Source organism: Gadus morhua, chromosome 7 (genome assembly GCF_902167405.1).
Source record: "Gadus morhua chromosome 7, gadMor3.0, whole genome shotgun sequence".
In the NCBI taxonomy this organism is placed as follows: Eukaryota; Metazoa; Chordata; class Actinopteri; order Gadiformes; family Gadidae; genus Gadus; species Gadus morhua.
The window spans coordinates 3,094,049-3,121,825 of NC_044054.1; the positions used below are offsets into that span (position 1 = coordinate 3,094,049).

At 43.4% G+C, this 27,777-nt stretch overlaps 1 protein-coding gene across 1 annotated transcript in view; it reads left to right on the forward strand.

Annotated features, from left to right (window-relative positions):
* Positions 1–14,679: 14,679 nt before the first annotated feature.
* dnpep (aspartyl aminopeptidase) overlaps positions 14,680–27,777 on the forward strand; it is a 28,764-nt gene continuing 15,666 nt past the window's right edge. The window contains 3 exon segments of the mRNA XM_030360804.1: positions 14,680–14,796; positions 15,004–15,091; positions 17,493–17,581. Of these exon segments, the coding sequence (XP_030216664.1) occupies positions 14,791–14,796; positions 15,004–15,091; positions 17,493–17,581 (183 nt within the window). The 5' untranslated portion in view covers positions 14,680–14,790.

Sequence of the window (27,777 nt, forward strand, 5' to 3'; positions counted from 1 at the left end):
AAAGGATAAAGTCCCTAGTATGAAAGCCTATTGGCTATGTTGTAGCCTATCCCCAGAATATTATCAGTGAAGTGACGTCTGTCTCCGATCGATGCACAGGGAGAAACTTTAAAATAGCCAAGCACATCGGCAAACCTGACCTTACCATAGGCTAGTAGGCCTACACTTTTTTATCATTGTAATAAAACGCAATTTGGTACACCATTTTAATATGGTAATATAGCCTACCGTGTTGTTTTTTTTGCAAAATTAAAGATAGCCTTTTAAGGAAACGCCTTCTCGAGCCTATTAATTCCGAAATTTCACCGCATTGAAGGCTATATAGGCTACTGTAACAAGCCCAACACTTGCCTGCTTGCCTTGCAAATCAAAGTTTTCCGACTATTTTTCTTACCTTCTTTCTCAGGTGTTGATGTTACTGAGCTAGAAGTTTAACTTGTTCTGCACATCTCGCGCTGCCAATGCCTGATGTCACTTCTGAGTCAAATCACTCCATCATCTCTTTGAAATTCCATATTCCACGAGTGGTAGGCTACAATGACTGGCTGTTTTAAAATATAACTTATACGAAACAAAATAACCCAGGCAGTTTCATCTACGAGACGTTAAAGCTTCTTCCAATACTGACAGCTGTCTCATAACTTGCAGGTTTGTGGAGACGCGACATGGGACGGATCGTCACTTAATTTAAACTTTTTTGCTTCCGTTAGTGTGTGTGTGTGTGTGTGTGTGTGTGTGTGTGTGTGTGTGTGTGTGTGTGTGTGTGTGTGTGTGTGTGTGTGTGTGTGTGTGTGTGTGTGTGTGTGTGTGTGTGTGTGTGATAGAGACAGAGAGGCCAATTTACTGCCTGATGAGAATTGGATTATTTCAAAATGTGCTTGGAAGTAGGTAACGACATTTAACAATGTGTATATATTTTTGAATTTCGTTTGTTAAACCGCCAACCGCCCGAATTTAATTAAAATATTATTTTTTGTCACGTCACCCGCCCGATCCGCGGTTTAACCGCGGAGTCCGCGGTTGCAACCGCCAACCGCGCATCTCTACGACACACACACACACACACCTACACAAACACACACACACACACACACACAGAAACCAGACGATAGTACGTTAAATATTTCAATACTAAATATCTGGGCGTCGCTCTTGAAGTCTGACTTTGTCTAATGAAATACTTCATTCAAATACAACTTTATTTAAAAGGACCCAACAAACAAAACATCCCCACACACAAACCCACACTGGCTCACAAGCACAGACTCCTGTGGTCATGGCAACGCGTCAACACTGGCCTGGTCGAACCCTCTGTACATAAAACACTTCAGGCACTGACTAACTTCAGAACCTCTCGTTAAGGTAAGGGAGGTCTGAGTGGGACACTGTCTTTAAGATCAGGGATGAGTGGGACACTGTCTTTAAGACGTCCTTATGTTATTTATTCCTCCGCTCTGAGACTGGGACCTTATCATGCATCTTGCAGTAACTTCATGATTCTGTTTTGAGTAGTTTTTTTTAAGGGAACAACTTTGCTAATTATTTGGATTAATAAAGCATGTATTGATATGATGGTGTTGGTGTTTATTGAAAAAACTTGGGTCTCTCTCTCTCGTTCACTCTCTCACTCTCTCTCTTTTTCTCTCTGAGAGAGGTTTGGAATTGCACACCTGTGATTGACAGACAAGATAGATTCCCTAAGCCAATCAGAGAAGGATCATACAACCTCTAACATGATCCAATAGCCAAATATTTCAGGTGTAGAAGCGCTTCTGCCGCCGTCTGCTGGTGCCGTCGGTTGGTGCGTCTCCTCACAGCATGGCGCCACACGACGGGTCTCAACAAACGATGGGGTTTGTCTGAACTTGTTACTTGTGTGCTATGATGTGAATGTGGGACAGGAATTTGTGTGTGTGTGTGTGTGTGTGTGTGTGTGTGTGTGTGTGTGTGTGTGTGTGTGTGTGTGTGTGTGTGTGTGTGTGTGTGTGTGTGTGTGTGTGTGTGTGTGTGTGTGTGTGTGAAGTCAACTCGTGTAGACGTATTCCTAAGTATGTCAACGTAATACCCTCAACATAATATACATGATACTAGTATCTATACATATAACTATTACTTGTATATATATATATATATATATATATATATATATATATATATATATATATATATATATATATGTATATATATATATATATCTTGTATTGTATATTTTTATATTTATATTCATATGTATTTTATATTCATAGGCCTGTCAATGTATAGGCAATGTACGCCTAGATTGTTTTTGATGAGAACCGTTTTATTTGAGCCCGCGTCTCAGATATCAAAAATAGAAATGATTAAATAAACTGGAATTGTAAGAAATGATGTGGAATTATACGAAGAAACGGCACGATATCGTCCCATGGGTTTTTGGTGTGGATTCGTGGCCACTTCTGCCCCCTTGTGGCGTAGGTCACGGCAACACATTGACTCCTACCGCAATGATTAGTTCATAATTACTTTATTAATAATAATTGCAGTGATAAATGACTTTAAAGATGTCACATGAAACTTTTAGAATTGACGGTGGGAGAGAAAGAGTGAGAGGGAGAGAAAAATAACTCCCGTGATTCAGTCAACCATCCTTTATTGAATTAACATTTTAAATGGGAACTTTTTTTGCTTGATTTACCTTGATATAACAGGTTAAGAGTCATTGTGATGGTTCTATAACACTTTATGGGTCGATTGGTCGCTGTTTCGACTCCCCCCTAGCGCATCTTGGCGGAAAAAGGGCAAGTTTCTGCTGGCGACCCGCCGCCCACTCTCGCGGGAGTCTCGAGTCTCGCGATGCACCGAATAGCTTTACGGCACTACAGACCCAGAAACACAAGTAGGTCTATCCGTCTATGGGTCTGTCCATGCTATGGGTCTATCTGCAGCCGGGACTCTCTAAATCGACGCCACTTCGACCTGGGCGGGACTTTACGTCCTACGTCACTCGCTATGGGTGTGCATGTGTGCGCATAGCCGTCACTCGCGATGGGTGTGCATGTGAGAAAGGTTTTGGCTTTAGTGTCTATGGCAGGGCTATTCAACTTCCTTAACAAGTGGGCCAAAAAGGAAAACCGCTGGTGGTTCATGGGCCACACATACAAAACTTATGTCAATTAATCGCTACAAATAAATCGTACTTAAAGCAGTGTTAACTTAATTGATATAGTGGTAAATGGAATAAACTTGTAAGACGCGTTCCTTTCTTTTTCACTTTTAATTGCATCTTTATAACAATTCTTGATCTTACATATTTTGGACAAATATTTTTAATAGCAATTTTTATTCAAACATATTTTTTGGCACATTTATAATAACAATATAATAACAATAACAATATTTTGGACACATTTTTATGATTCAACCATATTTTTTGACACATTTATAATAACAATATATTAACAATAACAATATTTTGGACACATTTTTATGATTCAACAATGTTGTTGGAATTATCAAAAAACAGAACTAATGAACATATGACATAATTTTTATTCAAACATATTTTTTGACACATTTATAATAACAATAACAATATTTTGGACACATTTTTATGATTCGAACATATTTTTTGACATATTTATAATAACAATATAATAACAATATTTTTGACAAATTTTTATGATTCAACAATGTTGTTGGAATTATCACAAAACAGAACTACTGTACATATGACACAGTTATATTCAGTGAGAGAAATTGCATTGCCTTGATTTTGCTATTTCAGCATAGTTTGGTTCATACGTTGTAAGACCCATCCTGAGACACTCATGCAACTTCTGATTGCTCATGGAGCAACGTCCCATTGTTTTAATGGCATTCATGTGTGAAAAGCTTGACTCACAAGTATAGGTTGAGCCAAACATTGTCAGGATAAGTGATGCGACTTTCCTAATCGTGGGGTACTGATACTGGCTAACATGGTTACACCAAAAGTCAGCTACACCCTCAGACTGCAATTGCTGTTTTAAAGCAAAGCAAGACTGCACATCAACCAGTTCCATCTGAAATGGGCCTTCATCGATACAGGATAATACCTCCTTTACTTTTACACAGAAGTCTGCATCAGGCTTGATGGAAAATGGGTCACGAGCAAACTGCAATACCTCAATGGGAATGCTGAAGCCTTGGAATCTCTCAGTGAAGTTCTCTGTCAATTTTGTCATGCAGTCTGTCATGACAGGCGTTATTTCTCCCCGTGGCGATGTGCTCATGAATGCACGGAGTTGTGGGAAGTGCAGCAGTTTTTTTGTGATCAGGTCTGTTTTGAAGATCGATAGCTTGGTCTTGAAGGCACAAAGTCTCTCAACCAGATCAGCGATCGACTTTCCCCGCCCCTGCAGTTCGAGATTCAAAGTGTTCATGTGTCCAAAAATGTCACACAGAAAGTAGACTTCTGCCATAAACCGTTCATCCAACATGCCCTCCAATAGATTCGCTGCTCGTTTATGTTTACATGTGCGAAGGAAAGACACAATCTCCTGGCGGAGCTCACAGAAACGATCCAAAACTTTTCCCTTGCTAAGCCATCTCACGTCGTTATGTACGAGCAAGTCAGTGTGATTGGCGAACGTGTCCGCAAGCATCTGACGAAACAGGCGATGTTGTAGGCTGGAGGTTGAGCGGATGAAATTCACAATGCTCATGACGGTGTCCATAGTGTTTTTCAAATCACCACTGAGTTTAGCACACAGCACCGATTGATGAATAATGCAGTGCAAATACTGCATATGCGGGGCTATGGCTGATAGCCGCGCCACCAGCCCCTGAACTCTGCCGACCATAGCCGGAGCGCCATCAGTAACCAACAGGCACACCTTTTGTAAATCCAGTTCATGTTCATTAAAAAATGACACTATCTTTTGAAAAATCACTTCACCTGTAGTGTGTCCCTCCAGCGGAATAAGCCCAAGAAGTTCTTCCCGAAATCTCCCTCCATCGAAAAACCTCACGTAAATGCAAAGCTGCGCCATGTCGGTACAATCCGTTGATTCGTCCACAGCAATCGATATATATTCCGCTTTTCGAACGTTTTCAAAAAGCTTCCCCGACACATCTTTTGCCAGTAATTCCACTCTGCGGAGAATTGATGTGTCTGAAAGAGGCACTTTTTTAATGGCTGAAGTGACGCTCTCTTTTACATTTTGGTCAATAACCACTTCATCAATGACAGCAAGCATGCAGTCTTTAACGGTGTCCGCGTCGGTAAAGGGCCTCTTCTGTCTGGTAAGAGTCCAGGCTACACGCAGGGATGCTATCATGGCTCTCTGTTGTTCCGTGCAAAACTGACCAAGTGCCATTTGACTCCGTTGAAACGATGCTTGCAGCACCTGTAATTTTTTTCGCCGTTCCTCCGAGCCCGCGGGATAAGTGGAAGCAAACGAGCCGTGATTTGAGTGGTAGTGCCTCTTCACATTGTATTCCTTAATCACGGAAATCGCTTCGTTGCACAGTAAACACATTGGTTTACTACTTGCGGCGGATAGCAAAGTAAATAAATATTTTTCAGTCCATTCGCTATTGAATTGCCGATTTTCACCATCAACCTTCCTTTTTTTTGGCTTAGAAAGAGACATCTTGGAGCTTTTGTTAGCCTAGCTACAGTGAGTTTCTCCGTGGTCTGCAAGCATAAAATGCAATGTGACCTTGACTGGGCCGTTGGCGGGTGCAGACAGAGCGGAAGTAATCCTGTTGCCGTATAATTCTTTATATAATTCTTTCAGAACAATACATTATTTCTATTAAATATATAATTTATACCTTTTAATATATATATTTTTTTCATTCATTCTATTTTAATAAGTGTGTTCACATAAGTCTAAATACGTATTTATTTGTTTTTCCTTCAGTTGCGTTGACTCCAGCGCGACAATATATGTATTAGAGCCCTTATCCAATCAGATAATTTCCCAGCGCTGTCTCTGGGTAAAAAAATAAATAAAGATTCTCTTCAAAATCCTGAGAGAATACCCTCGCTGTTGACGCTAATGGGGACTAGGGCCTCGTGGTAAAAGTCACGGCCCGCGTGTGTAATACACGGTGTAATTTGATTCATAGATATATATTTTAATTTTTTTATAATTTTTTTTTTTTTATAATTTTTTTTTTTATATAATTTTTTTTTTATATATATTTTTTTTTACAGGCAGCATCTTGCGGGCCAGATAAAAAGTAAGATGGGCCGGATTCGGCCCGCGGGCCGCTAGTTGAATAGGCCTGGTCTATGGGTTGGTAATAACGGTTCTGATGATTTTTCTGATTGTAAAGTGGTCTTTTATTTCCATAATCTTTGTTCAGTGAACGCATAAACCCGTCATAAACCCCTGTTAGTTAGCAGTTAAACAAAATTCGATCTCTTTGTTTACAGTTAGCAACGACCAACTGATGATTGGGGGTTCGATTCCCTAGTGATGCAAGGTTTTTTCTTTCATTTTGGACTGCACACACATCTCGAGTGACGGATACTCGCACAATGTACACACATCACTGTCTTTACAATTTCTAGGCAACCGAAGTTGAAAGATTGTCAAGTGGTTAACTCTTGAATCGCATGTACTAAGACCTGATGGGTTAGTGGTCAGAGAACAACTCATTAACGCGGGGATAAGGGGTTAGATTCCTTAATGAAGCTAGCTTTTTTCTTTCATATTGGACTGGATGTTTGTATGCCATTTTGCGTAACTTGTAGTTTATGATGAAGAAATGTTACTGGGGTTAAGGTTAGGGTAACGCTAAGGGTAGGACACAAAGTGTTTTTGCAACACAATATTTCTTACAATAACAAAGTCCAAAGTTTTGATGACTCCAGTAGGAAACTTAAGATACCTAGAGAAATGCGTGAGTTCTCACAAAACATCAACAAGTCAGCAGTGTGGTACAGGGTGATCATTTCTGATATACAGTACAAAAGCTGAAACTATTAGCCAGGAGTGGGAAAGATGCAGACGCAGACGTGGGAAGCATTAAGACGCACCAACACACATATAAATAGTTAGGGTTAGCTGGTATGGCGTTATCTGGTATGGCTATAGTCTAATGTTAGCTTAGTTCGTGTTGTTCCGTCATGTTAATCGCTAGTAATAGTAAGTCATTTGTAGAAATATAGCCTATCATCACAGACTGTAGGAATGTCACCCACCCTCCATCGCGTACGACACTGACGCTCGTAATCTGTAGTGCAAGGGAGTTCGTGCACAGATCCCTGAGACAAACGGCTACGCGCACACATGCAAACCCATAGCGAGTGACGTAGAACGTAAAGTCCCGCCCAGGTCGAAGTGGCGTCAATTTAGAGAGTCCCATCTGCAGCCGGAGCCACTTGCCAAACACGCCCATTGCTCTGCCAGACAGGTCAAGTCTATTTTCGGAAATGTAGGGGGATATATGAGTGGCCCCACGTCGAATGGCATGACCCAAGATACGTCAGACAGAGAAAGCGCGCAAATTCGAGCAAAATATGTTTGACAGTGGAAGGATTTACAAGCGATTTTGAAGCCTTTTCACACTAGGCTTCCCCACCTAACTCCCACCTTATTCTTCATGTTTAACCTCTGTTTTTCTTTTATTCCTAGTCTGTCTTGCATAGTTTTGATAGGGCAATATGTAAAGCGTCTTAGAGTACCATATTAAGAGCTATATAAATTTCATTTATTATTATTATTATTAGCGATCATTAGTTAACGTGTGTGGCGGACGGTACCACCTTGTCATTTGTTTACCCAGGTGCCATAGCAACACCATTGCTACCTTTCATTGGCTGAATCTTTGAGAACGTTGTAGACTCAATCAATATAAGGTCGCGGGGAGACGAAGCTCTGTTCGTTTGTATATTTTATTTACGTGACCATATTTTTGTTTTATGTTAAAAAAAAAGATTCAAAGAACCAGTTCTCTTGTTTTGGGGTACCAGTTCATGTCGTTCACCTTTGGGATTCGTTCGTTCTGAACTAATCGGTCGCGAGACTCGCGACCGACTCATCCTTAATGGCCACCATAGAACGAGCAATGGGCGTGTTTGGCAATGGGCGTGTTTGGCAGAGCAATGGGCGTGTCTGGCAGAGCAATGGGCGTGTTTGGCAAGTGGCTCCGGCTGCAGATAGACCCTACTCCACAAACAAGGAACCGGCTCGATATAAACCATGGCCGTTTCTCAATTCCTAGCACGCGTACCATGGACTCGATGACTTGCAAGCACGTACTTGGCAAGTCCGTACTTCAAGCACAGACTTGCGAGCACGCGAGTACGTACCTGCAATTGGAACAGCAGCGGACTCGATGACGTCACCACCTCTGCTCGTCCGTTAACTGTGCTACGGCCTCATTTAGGTAGCCTGGCTCCGCCCGCCTAAGTACTTCCGCTCAATTTGAATTTCCCTTCAGTACTAGGTCTGGACCTGCTGTATGTAATTTGGTTTTCTGGTGCCGCCACAGCGGCCACCAATCAGCGAACAGAGGGCGTGTCTGAGAACAATGACGATAAAGTCGTACGCCAGTTTGAGTTGTTGTTGTAGGTCGGTAGTTGATTTACAATGTGCAATTTTTCCCTGATAAATTAAATTCGACGAACAAAACCTGCAGCTGTCGTTGCGGACATTTTCGTGCAGACGCGCAAGGTGTTTGGTTTGTGTACAACCTGCGCGTGATTCCCGGCGCATGACATACGTCACAACCAAACGTTAGCGATCGGTTATGGCAGATCCAGAGTGGCACTGGGCAGATCCAATCATTTTAAACTTCAACAGACACCCGCCTTCAAGTGAGTTAACGTTTGTCAATTGATTAGGTCCACGGCCCCGTTTCCCGAAAGCATCTTTAGCCTAAGTGGATCGCAGAGTGGGTCGTAAGAGCATCGTACAGTTTTCACACCGTTTCCCGAAAGCATCTTTGGTAACGAACGTCTTAAAAACGCTCACGAGTCACGAGTAGCTAACGAGTGCTCCAGGGTACTCGTAGGACGCTAAGAGCCTCGTTAGCCTACTATAGCCTCAGTGGCGTAGCCAGCGGACATTCCTAGTATTGGATGCGTTTTATTATAACACATTGGTAATGGTGTATCACGTGCGTCTGAGCCTAATGTGGGCCATTATGTTCTTAGTTTGAGAGAGACAGTCCAGGAAATGTTTGAGCAGGCAGGGCACTTAAAATGTGTGAGAGAAAGTGGGGGGGATTTGTGCAGACTGACATAGGCTACTCATAAAACGTAGCATAAAATAATGTAAAAAAATTAAAAATTATAAAAAACAATATTATATTTTTTTATAAAAAACAAGCAAAGGAGCAGGCAAAAGGCTGAGATATGGTGGGGATTGGTCACGTTGACGGGAATGTTTAGTGACATGTGGGAGGGTGGAGGGGGTTAAAAAAAAAGTCTCAATCACTCTTCGACGTGCATGAAAACCAGCCGCGTAGTTATGAGGGAGGCCGTCCTCACACCGATCTTCCTCGTCGTCATCGTCCTCAATGTCCTCCGGTTCAACCAAAGCTACCCCAGCCTTAGCTGCAATGTTGTGCAACATAGCTGTCACACATATCACAGCGCATGACTTGGCCGGCGAAAACTGGAGCCCTCCGCTGGACTTGTGAAGGCATCTAAAGCGCAACTTCCACCTCCCGATCGTGCGCTCAGGATTAGGACTGCTATATATGTCGGCCTAGGCTTAATCAATTGTGTTTTAATATCTTTAGCATTCATATTATTGCAATCTATTCTTTTCGTAGGCTACTCTGCGGTTGGCCTTGATGGGGAGATATTTTAACCCTTTTTAACCCCATTTTCCTCCGACATTCCTGCGTCTCCCCCTGTGTCATAGCCCGTTTCAGCACCATGTCAGTGGACAGGTACAATCCTAAGATCGTCTTGAGTGCAGCGAATGCGCGTTCACGTTAAGAGGAGTTTCGGGAAACGCTCCAAAGAAATTATCGATGGTTCGAAAGCTCCCTCTTTCGAACCATCTTACGAGCGAAGATCCATCGATATCGGGAAACGGGGCCCAGACTCTCTGTACAAATGAAATGAAATGAAGTGAAGTACGAGAGTCTGGTAGAACCAGGCTATCATTTAGGCATATACTACTGAACAATATAAACAAATGATATAAAACAAAATCCCAGCCTCTTTCATTTTCAAATAGTATGTAAATATTCTGAATGAATAAAAATTGAAAAGATATGCGTGCCCTGTCATGTGTATAAGCTATACACACACGACTTTATATATATATATATATTTATATATTATCTTATATTATTATTATTATTATTATTATATTATATATTATGTAAATATATATATAAGTTAAGAGTAACTTAAGCTACAGTTGTGCGTCTTCTCCATATTGTCCGCCATCGTACTGCTGCGAGTGCGAAATGCATCCTGGGATTTATAGCGGTTGCAAGTACAACCGCTATAAATCCTCATGCACGAGCTTCACTCAGAGTTACCTTGACTCAGAGTTGATTGAACTAAGCGTTATCACCTGTTCTGAAACCGAAAATTCAGAGTTTTACAGCTCAGAGTTGGTCAACCTAGAGTTAAGGATTTAACTTAGAGTTTGTTGAACCTGCTTTCTGAAACGGGCCCCAGTTCGTTACATCTCCGGAGTAGGTTCGACAAGAGAAGAGATCCGCAAATGTCAAATAGAATAGATTATGGCTCTGCACGAGGCTATGTGTGACGCCAGACGCCGTCGTGAATCAGACCAATCAGGGCCGACTAAATACACGCCCTCCTTACAAGACACGCCTCCTCAAAATAGACGCCCCCGTCTTGCAGGACGCAGTCGGACCCTACTCGGTGAAACGGCGAGATCGAGCACGCATCAAGAACACTTCCGGGTTTTACGACAGTACTCGCTTGATGCGTACTTCGAATTGGAACAGTGCTCGGGCAACGACTGATGACGTTTCACGAGTCCACAAGCACGCACAAGTACTCGAATTGAGAAACGGCTCATGATACAAACACAAGTAGCGAAGGGATTGTTACATTCATCATGGATCCCTATATATATACAGAGAAGGTGAGGCAGCGAAAGGCAAAAGTAAAAGGACATGTATCAGAACCATTTTTTATAAAGAGTGATGGAGTGTTTAGAATGGTGCCATCCACGGCCAAGAAATTCACAATTTCACTTACACAAAATCAGTGGAGCAACATCTCACTTCACAGCGGTGTCAACATTTGTGTCCTGCATTTTACATAACAGCATGTCTGTGTTCCTGCCAGCAGGAAAATAAATGCACCATATTTAACTTTGCATGCTGTTTGCAAATACTCCACCTGTCAGGCAAGGTACATTACTAGAATGAGAAACAAGCCTAGTTGGCGTCAGCCCACCATTAGAATGGCTTTTATTTGTCATGGAGAAATTTAACATTCGAAAAATGAGACACGGTTCATGCCAGCAACCAATATTCGCAGGGGCAAAATCGTGAAATCTGTGGTCACAGGAGTGAGTGCAGAATACTACAGGAGACCGCACACACCTCCAGTTTCAGAACTTGTGTCAGGCAACCTGACAAAAAGTCCCAATAAGAACATCTTGAGAGTTATCGCTGCAGAAGTGCAGAAAAGCAGAAAATTACACGACAATGTTCTCCTAGAAATGCAGCTTATGCAAGACATAATGAAGGAATGTGACAGCAGCTATTATATTATACCAGGATATGTACATCATCTGCAGGTGAACTCCTTGGGGATACACCTGTACACAGAGACAGCCCTAAGCATCTTGGTGCACCACCTGAGGATGAAGAAGCCTGTCTCTTTGTACCTGGATGCCACAGGGGGGATGGTGTCAAAGCCTCCTGAAGACAAGCGAAGAGTCCTTTATTGTGCCTTGCCAGGACATGGTCAAGATGCCCCGCCCCTCCCAGTCACCGAGGTGATCTCCAATGAGCACAGTGTACCTCCCCTAAGGGGAGTCCCCTTGCCTTTTGGCTGATGCAGTTTCTTTTGAAATTGTCTAAGTATACTTCTCTCAGGGTGCATAAGGTAGAGACGGATTACAGTTGGGCATTAATTCAGGCTGTAATACTAGCATTCAACAAGAAAAGCATAGATGCATACCTGAAGAGAACAAGCATTTTACATTATCCAGAGGCAACAGAAATGGGTCGATATAAAACCCTTCACACTGCTTCATCTGTGCTCTGCCCACATAATTAAGGCAGTGAATAATTAAGGCAGACAAGTCCCTCAGAGAGTTCTCAACCTTCATTTTTGCAAGACTGCAGAACACAATCGATTTGAAGACTGCATGTCACATTTTTAGACACTTCTCCTTGCTTTGCTGTCAGAACATCTGAATGACCAAGTCCAAAGCAGTTTGGACTTTCTGAAGGCACTTATATCAAATAGCAGGAGTCAAGAGCATGAGGGTCATATGGAGGCAGAGTTGTACAGGTGGAGGATGCAGAAATCGGGAGGTCTGTCAAAACACTTGTTGGAAGCTCTCCATACACAAGAGAATTCAAAGGAATCTATGAGGAAGTAAGTATCAGCGGCAGAAGGACAGCAGGAAAATGTTCACAGGTCAAATCCATACCATTGCCCGACCATAATAAAGGTTCTTCTGGACAATTACATTTACACACTAGCACTACCCCTTTAAGCACCAGGGGGGAGCTCTCCCAAATTTTGATTGACCTGTACCTGTACCTGTACTTTGACAATAAAGATAATCCATTCATTCATTCATTCATATGCAGCTGATTATCAGTGTCAGAGGAAGTAGGGATAATCGCTGGCACTGATAATCAGCTGCATATAAAGGGTTAGGTAGATTCATTCAAATATTTGGAATCCTTAAAGAAAACCTCATGCTGTCCATAGAAACCAATAGAGATGTATAGTGAGTAAACTGGAGTTTATTGTCCATTAGAAATGGGTTTATATTTCTTGGGAATGATACCACAGCTGACGTCTGACTGCCTGTAACGGTAGCACTGGATTTTAACAATGAATAGTTTGCTTTTATCACTGTTGGGAAGGGTGCCAATACTTTTGAACATGCAGTGTTCACTTCCCACAACAATTAGTGGTGATATTTTGTGTTGAATTTGGGGGAAACCAATTGTTGTTGCAGTTGTGTTGAGCTATTGAAAATATTGTTTGGTTATTTCATCAAAAAAACCTTAAAGTGTATGAATTTTGCTCAAAAAACAACACTTCCAGAGGGGTGACAATACTTTTGGCCATGACTGTATGTATAATATAGCAATAAACATATACTGTCATCTTGCAGAACTTTTCCCCTGTGGCTCTGTCTACAGATATGTAAGGCTATGTATTGATGATCATTGCAGTTTTCTACACACAATATTGTAGGAATCTGTTGGAACACAGTAATTTGCTTCTTAATCATTGAAATGTTTTACATGTTGGTGTGAATAACTACATTTTTCATCCCTGCAGGCAACTGAATGCTACATTTGGGCTGCTCTTAATAGATTTGAAAAGTCTGGACGTCTGCCCCAGATGGATCACTGGGCACAAGGCAACAATTGTTGCGACACCAAATGAGAAAGGTTTGTATATTTTCATTTCTATGTCAATATGAAGGTATCCCGGTAACTGTAGGAACACAGCATATTATGTAATTTTGTTAGAGTGGATTGAGCTGAATTCACTGAGCAGTACCAGTAGCAGACACCGCTCACAGGCGGCAAAGACTGAGAGACTCAGGAAGAGTTTCTACCCCCAAGCTGTCAGGCATCTAAATGGTACTGATTAAGCCCTTTATAGCAACTGCACTTATATATTTATTTAAGTAACCCCCTTTTTTTTATTATTCCTATGTGCAATAACCCTCTGACATCTTGAATGTATTTACTGTTTTGTTATGTTTGTTATGTGACTATTTAGCATGGAGCCGACTGAGAACATTTCACTGCAATGTATTGTGCATGTGACGAATAAAATCTGTATCTGAATCTGAAATCTGAATCAGTATTCAAATGTATGTCCTTGTTGTTTACACAGGTGGACTTTGACTGTTTTGATGGTGCAGTGTCTTTTGTAAATATCAATGACAGTCACTGGCGGTTTGTGGTGAGTAATAAGGCTATAGTATGGCGAGCACCATCTCATGTTGTTCTAAAGGTCACATGACATGCCCCCCACATGCCCACCTGGGATGACATAAGGGGCAGATTTCCAAAACGGCTTAAACAGTTCATCACACCACACCTGGTGATGTGATGAAAGAATGTTGTTAATAAAAGTAAATATAAAATATCAATACAAAGTGTCAAGACATAGACTCTGCTGCTGCAGCAACAGTCAGAGATACAGTCTATAAGGTAAGATGTATAGATATCTAATGTATTCATACATTGTTTATGTAGGATATGTATGCATATATAGCCTATTCATATATTGTTTCTTCAATATAAAAATAGCTGACCGTTTTTTTCCCACTTCTCGGGGATTATGTTCCCAGTTTTGATCTCGGACGTCTGGTCACTTATAGCATCTAGCCTATAAGAATATTATATTACTGTTAAGCCAACTATGAATAATAAAACACGCCAAACCATGTGTCCTGCTTTAGCAACACGTATGACAAAAGCGTTCGATGCTCCGTCTATGATGTATTACCATAGACTTGAAACCCATGTCTATGGTATTCCCCTCCGGCCCGGCGGAAGGCGCTGTGGCTCAGTCATTTAAACTCTTCTTCTGAGTGACAGCTGACGACTCTCGCTGTCACCCACACACAGACCTCCTCCCGTCCCGGTCTCAGAGTCCACTCCATGCAGGTAGGACCCATATGATCCCTAGACTTGAGTCCGTGTTAGTTCCTCGTTCTCCGTCACTTTGTAGAGGAATCTGTCTGCAGTGTAGCTCCAGAAGCTAACGCGTTAGCCTCTGGAACACTTCTTCTGTGGAAAGGACTCAGGATCCAAGTATCTGCCCAGTACCACACGACCTAGTTAACCCCCGACCCGACTCTAACCTCCCTCCAGGCGCTCATCATGAACTCCAAGGAAGCGGTCCAGAAAGCGGCAAAGGAGTTCCTGACGTTCGTCAACGCAGGGGTCTCCCCCTATCACGGTAAGACCCCCTCCTCGACCAGGTCCTAGACCTGCTGGACCCCCGGTCTTCATGCTACACCATTATTCGATTAATTAAAGGGTTAATGGCTTAAAGTTGCTGTAGGTAAAATATGAGAGCTAAGAGAGGGAGACGAAAAGAGCTAAACCCTGTTAGATCTTCATCTTACCTCCATCTCCAGTACCATGCATGACATTTATGTGGAGATCACTGCAACTAAGCTGTCCTCAGAGTGTTTGACAGAGTGGGCAATAAAACCTGAGATAGAAAATGCTGCAGTCAGTCCCTACAAAATTAATAAACGCATGCGAATGTTTTCCTACGGAACCCGTAAAGGGACAGCGGGGAAAATAAATAAAAATTAAATGTTTCTCGTGAGCACGAGAAATTATCTGGTGCGCACGAGAAAGTATCTGGTGCGCACGAGAAAGTAACTCATGAGCACGGGGAAATAGTGTGTGTGTGTGTGTGTGTGTGTGTGTGTGTGTGTGTGTGTGTGTGTGTGTGTGTGTGTGTGTGTGTGTGTGTGTGTGTGTGTGTGTGTGTGAGAGAGACGTCAGCGAGCGGGTGGACGAGCGAGGAGAGCGAGCGATAGCGTGCGCAGGGCCGACGGACTGCGGGGACAAGGGGGACAGTTGTGGGGGGGCCCATGAAAAAAAATAAAATAAAATAAAAATTACGGCCACGTCTTCCCCCCCGTCAATAATCGCTCCATACCCCCCCCCCCCCCCCCCCCCCCCGTCAACAATCGCTCCATACCCCCCTCCCCCCCCCGTCAACAATCGCTCCATACCCCCCCGTCAACAACTTAGCGCAGGGGGGTCCATCAGTACCTATAGTATAGGGGCCCAGGATTTGGTGCAACGGCCCTGAGCGTGCGTGTCAGTTTAGTGAAGTAATGAACGAGTCCGGTTGTGTGTGAGAATAAAGTAGGCCTACCCAGCCTGTCAAGAATCGGTGGCCGCTTCATTCCAACCATATTCCGACCTATAAGCAGACCCACTGTCGGTCAAAGTGAAGGGTGTTGCCCCCGAGAGAGCATCGGCCCTGGAGGGAACGTCTCACCTGTGCTCCTCGGTCTGGGAGCCGACAGCAGGAAAGGTGTAACTAACCATCTCGTAGTTGGAGGCGGAGCGCAAGAGAGTATACGTGATCCAATAATTTGAGATAAAAATAAAGTACATTAATTTGAATGATTTTAGCTTGTGTGTGATTTATCGCGGGCCACTGGGCACTCACAAGCTAAAATCATTCAATTGAATGTGCTATATTTTTATCTCGCACTATTGGAGCGCGTACTCTTGCCTCCAACTACGAGATGGTTAGTGTGCCTTATAGGTCGGGATGAAGCGGCCACCCATTCTTGACAAGCTGGGTACTTTATTCCATGGGCGTAAATTTGGTCTCAGCTTTGGTAGGGACACTTCACAGACGTAATCCCAAATCACTAGACTGCATCATGCTGAACAATCAATACTTTATTAAAATAAAATCTATATTTACATGTGCACTTATTCATATTTAAAACACACACACACACACACACACACTGCCAGTGATATGCGTACGATACTTTCTCGTGTGCACAAACATACTTTCTCGTGACGTGAGCACCAGATACTTTCTCGTGCTCACGAGAAATTTTATTCTTTTTTTTTTATCCCATGTCCCTTTACGGGTTCCATATTTTCCTATATTAATGTTATACTTTCATTCTTTTTTAAGGTTTGTCTTCTTGCCCTAAATCAATTTAAAACCAACTGCAATACTTTGTGAATAGTGTGCTGTAAAGTTGCTCACAGAGATGGTTGTTAATGATTGAAGTGACTCTCATAAAAGTTATTAATGATCAGAAGTCCGCTAACAGTTGAAGGTCTCTATCTCAACCGGAGGACATATCTTATCTTGACTAGAATGTGCTGAGGCAAGAACTTGTACTATTCTGATATGGACCTTGAGCTGGACACAATATTTCATAACGTGTTTCCATCTGAAACCTCTGATTCAGTCTTTTCTGAAGGGGAAGGAAAGTAGTCATGAGACACGATTGCGCTTAGGTTTTGGGAAGTGGGAAATGGGAAGAATAATTCACAAAAGTTCAAACTAAATGAAATTGAATGAGTTCTCCTCCTCCCTCCCTCCTCCTCCTCTCCCTCCTCCTCCTCCTCCTCCTCCTCCTCTCCCTCCTCCTCCTCCTCCTCCCTCTATCACCTCAACCTCCTCCTCCTCTATCACCTCAACCTCCTCCTCCCTCTATCACCTCAACCTCCTCCTCCCTCTATCACCTCAACCTCCTCCTCCTCCTCCCTCTATCACCTCAACCTCCTCCTCCTCCTCCCTCTGTCACCTCCTCCTCCTCCTCCTCCCTCTGTCACCTCCTCCTCCTCCTCCTCCTCCCCAGTTGTGGAAGAATGTAAGCGTCGTCTCCTTGCCGCTGGCTTCGTGGAGCTGAAGGAGTCTGAGCAGTGGGACATCAGGACGGCCAACAAGGTACCAACCACTAGGGCTAGCATCAGCTAACCTAGCCCCATGCAGAGCTTGTACTAGCATCAGCTTACCTAGCCCCACGCAGCGCTAGTGTTAGCATTAGCATTAGGAGTCTGAGCAGTGGGACATCAGGCCGGCCAACAAGGTACCAACCACTAGGTCTAGCATCAGCTAACCTAGCCCCACGCAGCACTAGGACTAGCATCAGCTAACCTAGCGCCAAGCAGCGCTAGTGTTAGCATTAGCATTAGGAGTCTGATCAGTGGGACATTAGGCCAGCCAACAAGGTACCAACCACTAGGGCTAGCATCAGCTTACCTAGCCCCAAGCAGCGCTAGTGTTAGCATTAGCATTAGGAGTCTGATCAGTGGGACATCAGGCCGGCCAACTAGGTACCAACCACTAGGGCTAGCATCAGCTAACCTAGCCCCACGCAGCGCTAGGACTAGCATCAGCTTACCTAGCCCAACGCAGTGCTAGTGTTAGCATTAGCATTAGGAGTCTGAGCAGTGGGACATCAGGCCGGCCAACAATGTACCAACCACTAGGACTGGCATCAGCTAACCTAGCCCCACGTAGCGCTAGTGTTAGCATTAGCATCAGTATAGGAGTCTGAGCAGTAGGACATCAGGCCGGCCAACAAGGTACCAACCACTAGGGCTAGCATCAGCTAACCTAGCCCCACGCAGCGCTAGGACTAGCATCAGCTAACCTTGCCCCAAGTAGCGCTAGTGTTAGCATTAGCATCAGTATAGGAGTCTGAGCAGTGGGACATCAGGCCGGCCAACAAGGTACCAACCACAAGGGCTAGCATCAGCTGTTACGCACCTGGCCTAGAGGCGCCAGGCTACATAACAAAAAGACAGGAGACAACAGTTTCCCAATCAAAATAAATATTTAATCAAACCAAACCAATCCAAGTGCTCAACTTATAATAAAAGTATGGATGTGGAAGTCAGTAAGTCTGTAGTGGTGGAGTGTGTATGCATGAGTGGATTATAGGTGTTGTGTGTTTGTTTTAACATAAGTGTTGAAAGGTGTGCATGGCTGTGGAGCTGAAAAGAACAGACCGGGAAGGACTGGGGAAGCAGACTCTTATAGGGCGTTGGCACCCGGGCCCAGGTGCACGCCAATCACTCCTAATGACCAATTAAGTAGGCCTAGGTCTCTGCTCCCCAGTCCTAGAAACAAATGGAAGGCACAACATACAGGGAACCGTCACAACCCCCCCCCATAAAGACGGAGTCCCAAAGGGATCACCGGCAACCCATTTAACATTAGATAAATATATACTATCTACTCCCTATCATACCCAACCTCTACTCCAATGGCCGCCTGCCCACTGTCACAGGCCTTCACCCCAGCAACCGGTACCATGGAAGCACTTTAAGGGGTGCAAGACAGACAGAGGCAAAAAGGACCAACGGAGACCGGAACTGCCATGCAAACTGCATGAGCCAAGCCAACCTCTGGCTGCACACACAACACAAGCGTCTCCGAAGTGCATGAATAATAAGGTTTAAGCAAGTTCACATGGCAAAGTTGGGTTGGTTTCCTACGTTTAGGTGTTGAGATAATGTAATTTTGCTCCGAGATCTGCTTTACTACAGTATGTGGACCTGAGAATTTTGCCTGAAAGGGTGAAGTAACAATAGGAAGTAAAGCCAACACCTGGTCTCCAGGGCTAAACACCCGGAGCTCTGTTTTAGTGTCATACAACCGTTTCATTTTATCCTGAACTGATGCCAAGTTTTCCTTAGCCAACAACCCAGCTGTATAAAGCCGATGGCGGAAACCATTAACATAATCAATCAAATTCTTTGGAGGCTGTGCCTCTATCCAATCGCCCGACAGTGCAGCCAAAGGACCTCTTACTGTATGAGCAAAAACCAACTCATTTGGACTGAACCCTGTGCTCTCCTGTGTTACCTCTCTAGCCGCAAGCATCAGCCAAGGCAGACCCTCTTCCCAATCTTTTCCCAGCTCTGTGCAGTAGGCGCGCAAGATAGCCTTTAGCGTTTGGTGAAATCGTTCCAAAGCCCCCTGACTCTGTGCATGGTATGCAGTGCTTTGATTGTGGTGCACACGCAACTGCTTCAGAACCTGGGAAAACATATGAGAACAGAAATTGGATCCCTTATCAGATTGGATGACCTTAGGAATCCCAAAAATAGAAATAAATTGAGAAAGGGCACGCACAACTGACCTAGTGTTAATAGGTACGCAGAGGATACGCAGCCGGATAGCGAGTTGCCTGGCACATTACTGTTAACAAATACACCGCTCCAGATTTTGAAGGAGGTAGAGGACCTACACAGTCTATTATCAAATGTTCAAACGGCTGGCTAATGGCCGGAATGGGATACAATGGTGCTGGTTTCAACTTTTGATTAGGCTTGTCAGTTAACTGGCATGTATGACAAGTTTTGATAAATGCCGACACATCTCTCTTCATACGAGGCCAAAAGAAATGCCTAAGTAGTCTATCGTAAGTTTTTCTCACACCAGCATGTCCAGATTCATTATGTGCTACTTTTAACACTGACGGGCGAAGTTTCTCTGGCAACACAATTTGGAACACTGGTTCACCCACAAACCTTCCTTTATGCGACAGCCATTTTCTCACCAACAATGAGTCCTGCAGAAAATACCCACAAGCACTGTCAATCAGCTCCTCCTCTGGCCGTACCAATGGAAATATCTCCTTCAGATAGGCATCAGCCTGCTGTTCCGCAACCAGATCTGAACGGGTTATGGACAATGGAAAATCAGAAAGAGGTAACGAAAACTTTTCAGATGCTTTTGTCTTACTTGAATCATTTAAATGAGATTTCTCTTTAACTTAAGCCATTGCACGGGTCACCGCACACGCTGTAAAAACCTCTGGGAAGTCATGTTCACATTCATCAGCTTCCTCCGTTACCAAGGGAACAGAGGTCACCACTGCCGGCGGCGGCGGGACCCCAGCCCAGACCTTAGCACCCACTAGGTCGTTGCCCAGGATCAGCGTCACACCCGGAATAGGCAGTGCTGGGCGCACAGCGAGCTTTGCTTCTCCCTGGAACAGTTCACATTTTAGGACAACATTATGCAAGGGAACCAACAAAATATTCATGTCTATGCCCGGATAGGAACCTTATCACCAGTGTCAGAAACATTAGTCAAAGGGAGAACACCAGCTTGAATGAATGAATCAAAAGCCCCAGTGTCCCTCAAAATAGTTACCGGTACTTCTTCCCCACCCTGCACCAAAGACACAGTCCCCTGCATGATAAATGGACGGTAAGAACTCAGAGCTACAACCGATGTATCCTCATTTGAACCGAAGGTAGGTGTAACACAAGTGGACACCGGACGAACTGGAGCTGCCGTAGCAACCCCTTTTGGTTCCCAATGACCTGCCTTAGGGGAATTTAACAAGAAGCAATCTTTTTTCCAGTGCCCCCATTTGTTACAGTGATGGCAAACCTTCCCCGAGTCACGCACATCCCTACTGTTGTTGGCGTTAGCTCTGGAATCGACAGGCAGAGGTTTATTAAATCGGCCATGCGACTCACTGGCAGCAACATAATTGCCACCGCCCGCTCTAAACTCTCCACGGTGCGTTAAGACAAAGTCATCTGCGAGCGCCGCCGCATCTTCTGCGTTGCGTGCTTTCTGCTCACTGATATATGTTGCCACACGAGCTGGAACAGAATCTCTGAACTGCTCCAAAATCATCAAATCTTGTAAGCCTTCGAAATCTTCCACCTCCGAGGCGTTACACCAGCGGTTAAAGCTCGTCGTCAAATCACGTGCAAACTCCAAATGACTTTGTCTGTCATGTTTCTTCCAAAATCTAAACCGCTGCCTGTACGCCTCAGGAACGAGCTCGTACGACTTCAGTACCACCGCCTTAACAGGGGCATACTCTTGACTGTCAGCCGCATTCATAGCTGAAAAAACCTCTTGCGCCCTGCCTGTTAAGACGCACTGCAGCATCAATGTGCGCGCCGAGTCAGGCCATTTACGCACATCTGCCACCCTCTCAAACATGGCAAAGAATGCCTCAGGATCACGTTCGGAAAACTTGGGCACCAGACGTAGATTGCCACTAATGTCAAACCCCCCTGCAGACCGTTCTGCTGGTTCTGAAAACACTTGTGCAGCCGCTGAAATCTTACCATCCCCTATCAAGTCCAATCTATTTTGCTCTACCTGCAACTTAGCCAGTTCTGTCTGCTGTTTCATTTTTTCAATAGCATACTCACTATCTAGCCTAAGTTGTTCCTGATCAGTTTTTTAATTTCGCTTGCAAAATGATTAATTCTTTTTGTTGGTCGAACGTCAACCCTGACATAGCTGCTGGTGAAGGCACCGCCATTGCGGCACCTACTGCGGGAGAAAGAGACGCCTCCTCTTTCTTATCCCGTTCCTCAGTTGAAACCGCTATACCACATAGCTCTCTTTTCAAAACTTCCAACAATGTCTCCTTTAACCTTCTATCACTAGCTTCAATTTTCAACCCAAAACGATCTGCAACGTTCAGCAATTGGTCTTTGGTGCATTGATTTAAGAGCTCCACCAAGGGAGACTGAACAACGTCATCCACTGACACCATCCTGGGTATTGTGCGCTTTAAGAGCCTCCTAGCTGGCAAACCAAACAAACAAAATACAATACAAGTGTCCCCCTAGCCCAGGCCTATTCAACTAGCGGCCCGCGGGCCGAATCCGGCCCATCTTACTTTTTATCTGGCCCGCAAGATGCTGCCTGTAAAAAAAAATATATATAAAAAAAAAATTATATAAAAAAAAAAATTATAAAAAAAAAAAAATTATAAAAAAATTAAAATATATATCTATGAATCAAATTACACCGTGTATTACACACGCGGCCGTGACTTTTACCACGAGGCCCTAGTCCCCATTAGCGTCAACAGCGAGGGTATTCTCTCAGGATTTTGAAGAGAATCTTTATTTATTTTTTTACCCAGAGACAGCGCTGGGAAATTATCTGATTGGATAAGGGCTCTAATACATATATTGTCGCGCTGGAGGTCAACGCAACTGAAGGAAAAACAAATAAATACGTATTTAGACTTATGTGAACACACTTATTAAAATAGAATGAATGAAAAAAATATATATATTAAAAGGTATAAATTATATATTTAATAGAAATAATGTATTGTTCTGAAAGAATTATATAAAGAATTATACGGCAACAGGATTACTTCCGCTCTGTCTGCACCCGCCAACGGCCCAGTCAAGGTCACATTGCATTTTATGCTTGCAGACCACGGAGAAACTCACTGTAGCTAGGCTTAACAAAAGCTCCAAGATGTCTCTTTCTAAGCCAAAAAAAAGGAAGGTTGATGGTGAAAATCGGCAATTCAATAGCGAATGGACTGAAAAATATTTATTTACTTTGCTATCCGCCGCAAGTAGTAAACCAATGTGTTTACTGTGCAACGAAGCGATTTCCGTGATTAAGGAATACAATGTGAAGAGGCACTACCACTCAAATCACGGCTCGTTTGCTTCCACTTATCCCGCGGGCTCGGAGGAACGGCGAAAAAAATTACAGGTGCTGCAAGCATCGTTTCAACGGAGTCAAATGGCACTTGGTCAGTTTTTGCACGGAACAACAGAGAGCCATGATAGCATCCCTGCGTGTAGCCTGGACTCTTACCAGACAGAAGAGGCCCTTTACCGACGCGGACACCGTTAAAGACTGCATGCTTGCTGTCATTGATGAAGTGGTTATTGACCAAATGTAAAAGAGAGCGTCACTTCAGCCATTAAAAAAGTGCCTCTTTCAGACACATCAATTCTCCGCAGAGTGGAATTACTGGCAAAAGATGTGTCGGGGAAGCTTTTTGAAAACGTTCGAAAGCGGAATATATATCGATTGCTGTGGACGAATCAACGGATTGTACCGACATGGCGCAGCTTTGCATTTACGTGAGGTTTTTCGATGGAGGGAGATTTCGGGAAGAACTTCTTGGGCTTATTCCGCTGGAGGGACACACTACAGGTGAAGTGATTTTTCAAAAGATAGTGTCATTTTTAATGAACATGACTGGATTTACAAAGGTGTGCCTGTTGGTTACTGATGGCGCTCCGGCTATGGTCGGCAGAGTTCAGGGGCTGGTGGCGCGGCTATCAGCCATAGCCCCGCATATGCAGTATTTGCACTGCATTATTCATCAATCGGTGCTGTGTGCTAAACTCAGTGGTGATTTGAAAAACACTATGGACCAACCGTCATGAGCATTGTGAATTTCATCCGCTCAACCTCCAGCCTACAACATCGCCTGTTTCGTCAGATGCTTGCGGACACTGTTCGCCAATCACACTGACTTGCTCGTACATAACGACGTGAGATGGCTTAGCAAGGGAAAAGTTTGGATCGTTTCTGTGAGCTCCGCCAGGAGATTGTGTCTTTCCTTCGCACATGTAAACATAAACGAGCAGCGAATCTATTGGAGGGGCATGTTGGATGAACGGTTTATGGCAGAAGTCTACTTTCTGTGTGACATTTTTGGACACATGAACACTTTGAATCTCGAACTGCAGGGCGGGGAAAGTCGATCGCTGATCTGGTTGAGAGACTTTGTGCCTTCAAGACCAAGCTATCGATCTTCAAAACAGACCTGATCACAAAAAAACTGCTGCACTTCCCACAACTCCGTGCATTCATGAGCACATCGCCACGGGGAGAAATAACGCCTGTCATGACAGACTGCATGACAAAATTGACAGAGAACTTCACTGAGAGATTCCAAGGCTTCAGCATTCCCATTGAGGTATTGCAGTTTGCTCGTGACCCATTTTCCATCAAGCCTGATGCAGACTTCTGTGTAAAAGTAAAGGAGGGATTATCCTGTATCGATGAAGGCCCATTTCAGATGGAACTGGTTGATGTGCAGTCTTGCTTTGCTTTAAAACAGCAATTGCAGTCTGAGGGTGTAGCTGACTTTTGGTGTAACCATGTTAGCCAGTATCAGTACCCCACGATTAGGAAAGTCGCCATCACTTATCCTGACAATGTTTGGCTCAACCTATACTTGTGAGTCAAGCTTTTCACACATGAATGCCATTAAAACAATGGGACGTTGCTCCATGAGCAATCAGAAGTTGCATGAGTGTCTCAGGATGGGTCTTACAACGTATGAACCAAACTATGCTGAAATAGCAAAATCAAGGCAATGCAATTTCTCTCACTGAATATAACTGTGTCATATGTACAGTAGTTCTGTTTTGTGATAATTCCAACAACATTGTTGAATCATAAAAATTTGTCAAAAATATTGTTATTATATTGTTATTATAAATATGTCAAAAAATATGTTCGAATCATAAAAATGTGTCCAAAATATTGTTATTGTTATTATAAATGTGTCAAAAAATATGTTTGAATAAAAATTATGTCATATGTTCATTAGTTCTGTTTTTGATAATTCCAACAACATTGTTGAATCATAAAAATGTGTCCAAAATATTGTTATTGTTAATATATTGTTATTATAAATGTGTCAAAAAATATGGTTGAATCATAAAAATGTGTCCAAATATTGTTATTGTTATTATATTGTTATTATAAATGTGCCAAAAAATATGTTTGAATAAAAATTGCTATTAAAAATATTTGTCCAAAATATGTAAGATCAAGAATTGTTATAAAGATGCAATTAAAAGTGAAAAAGAAAGGAACGCGTCTTACAAGTTATTCCATTTACCACTATATCAATTAAGTTAACACTGCTTTAAGTACGATTTATTTGTAGCGATTAATTGACATAAGTTTTGTATGTGTGGCCCATGAACCACCAGCGGTTTTCCTTTTTGGCCCACTTGTTAAGGAAGTTGAATAGCCCTGCCCTAGCCTATATAAACCCCAGCTAACTCCACCCTCTTCGTGTGCCGGTTGCGGAGGATTTCTACGCACTGAAGGCCACCGCAAAGGCCTAGCTCATACCAAAGGGGAGGAAAGGCAACCAATAACTGGCGACCCCGCATGCCCCCCTTAGCCGTGCCCCCGAGTCGAGATATTCAGTACGAACTTCTCGCTACCTGCCGCACCTGACGCACCTAGCCACCCCCCGGCCTAAACCAACGAGCTATTTTACCCAGGCAGCTAAGCGCACCTACCAGGGACACTTGTATCAAACAAATACAAAAAAACAAAAAAAAACCAGCCAGGCAACTTTTGGCGTCCCAAATGACGTTTACTTAGCTGCACAACTACCAGAAATAAACAAGTCTCCAACCGCACCAAATGAACCAAACAGCTACCGTACTGTACTGAAATAACCAAACCTAATCAAATTAACTCAAATTTAAACAGATAAATTAAACTCATAACAATTAACTGCATCTCCCCAAAGTCTGAATAACAAGCCTGTAACATTGCTTTGTCTACTCACCGGACTGTTGACCAAACAATGGAACGACGGAACCTCCCGGAAAGATTCCCAACTGACGTCACTCCATTCACAAATCCAATACAGGAGGGAGACTAAATTGACGCTCCAAACTTACTGTACAAACAAATTATTGGACGAGCCCCCACTTTGTTACGCACCTGGCCTAGAGGCGCCAGGCTACATAACAAAAAGACAGGAGACAACAGTTTCCCAATCAAAATAAATATTTAATCAAACCAAACCAATCCAAGTGCTCAACTTATAATAAAAGTATGGGATGTCAGTAAGTCTGTAGTGTGGAGTGTGTATGCATGAGTGGATTATAGGTGTGTCTGTTGTTTTAACATAAGTGTTGAAAGGTGTGCATGGCTGTGGAGCTGAAAAGAACAGACCGGGAAGGACTGGGGAAGCAGACTCTTATAGGGCGTTGGCACCCGGGCCCAGGTGCACGCCAATCACTCCTAATGACCAATTAAGTAGGCCTAGGTCTCTGCTCCCCAGTCCAGAGACTGGGGAAAGTAACCTAGCCCCTCGTAGCGCTAGTGTTAGCATTAGCATCAGTATAGGAGTCTGATCAGTGGGACATCAGGCCGGCCAACAAGGTACCAACCACTAGGGCTAGCATCAGCTAACCTAGCCGCACACAGCACTAGGACTTGCATCAGCTAACCTAGCCCCACGCAGCGCTAGTGTTAGCATTAGCATCAGTATAGGAGTCTGAGCAGTAGGGCTGTACCCTGAAAGTCGATGATTCGAATCATCAGTCGGGAAACCTCGCAGTCGACTCAGAGAATCTGAGTCGAATGCGGGGTTTCCCGCCGTCTTCCTTTCATCGTTTTTTTTTTTTTTTTTTTTTTTCGTCAGTGAGTGGTGTGTAATAAAACTGAAAATAGAAAACATTAAAAGGCACAGGAATAACATTTATATGGATAATAATTATAATTATATATTTTAGAAGGACTGATGTGGCACGACGTGTGCTGAAATGGATACAAATTGAAACCAGAGCGGTTGGTGGTTTTACTCTAGCAAATACTACCATAGCCTATAACCATGTCTCAGAAGACGTCAAGAGTGTGGCGACATTTCAAACATTTAAAGGACAAACCGTAACAAAGTGAAATGCAACTTTGTATGCAAGAATTAGCTTTTCATTCAACCACGTCTAACAAGAGAAGCTTTATTTAGACACTGTCCATGTCACTGTGGCGATTGATTCATTGTAACTTTGTATGCTAGACAGAATCTCAGAGGGAAGCGGCTGTCTCCCCTTACATTATTGCTACATTTTCTCTAGGAGCGCAGTCAGTAAGGCGACACCGCGCTGTCTATTTTTTCGGGCTCAATAAATGCAATCGGAACGTGAACACGGGGCTCATATGGTGGATTATCCACTAGCCTATACATATGCCCCGTGTTCATTATCGGACCGCATTATGGGCAGGAGCCTAATTAAAACCAACAGGAATAAGTTGGCTACAATTCCGACGAGTTTGATTGACAGAAAACTGTTCAAGTGAGAACGTAATGAGCGTAACGCACTAGCAAAAAAAAAGCCTATAGAATACCAAATCAGAGTGTTTCAGAGAAAGTATTACAATAGTCGAATCTCTGACTGAAAAGGCAGATCTGATTCGACTAAGAAAATTCTGAGTCTGGGGACAGCCCTACTGAGCAGTAGGACAGGCCGGCCAACAAGGTCTGTAGCCACCGCTAGGGCTAGCATCAGATGACCTAGCCCCATGCAGTGCTAGTGTTATCATTAGCACCATTAAAGGAGTCTGTACCA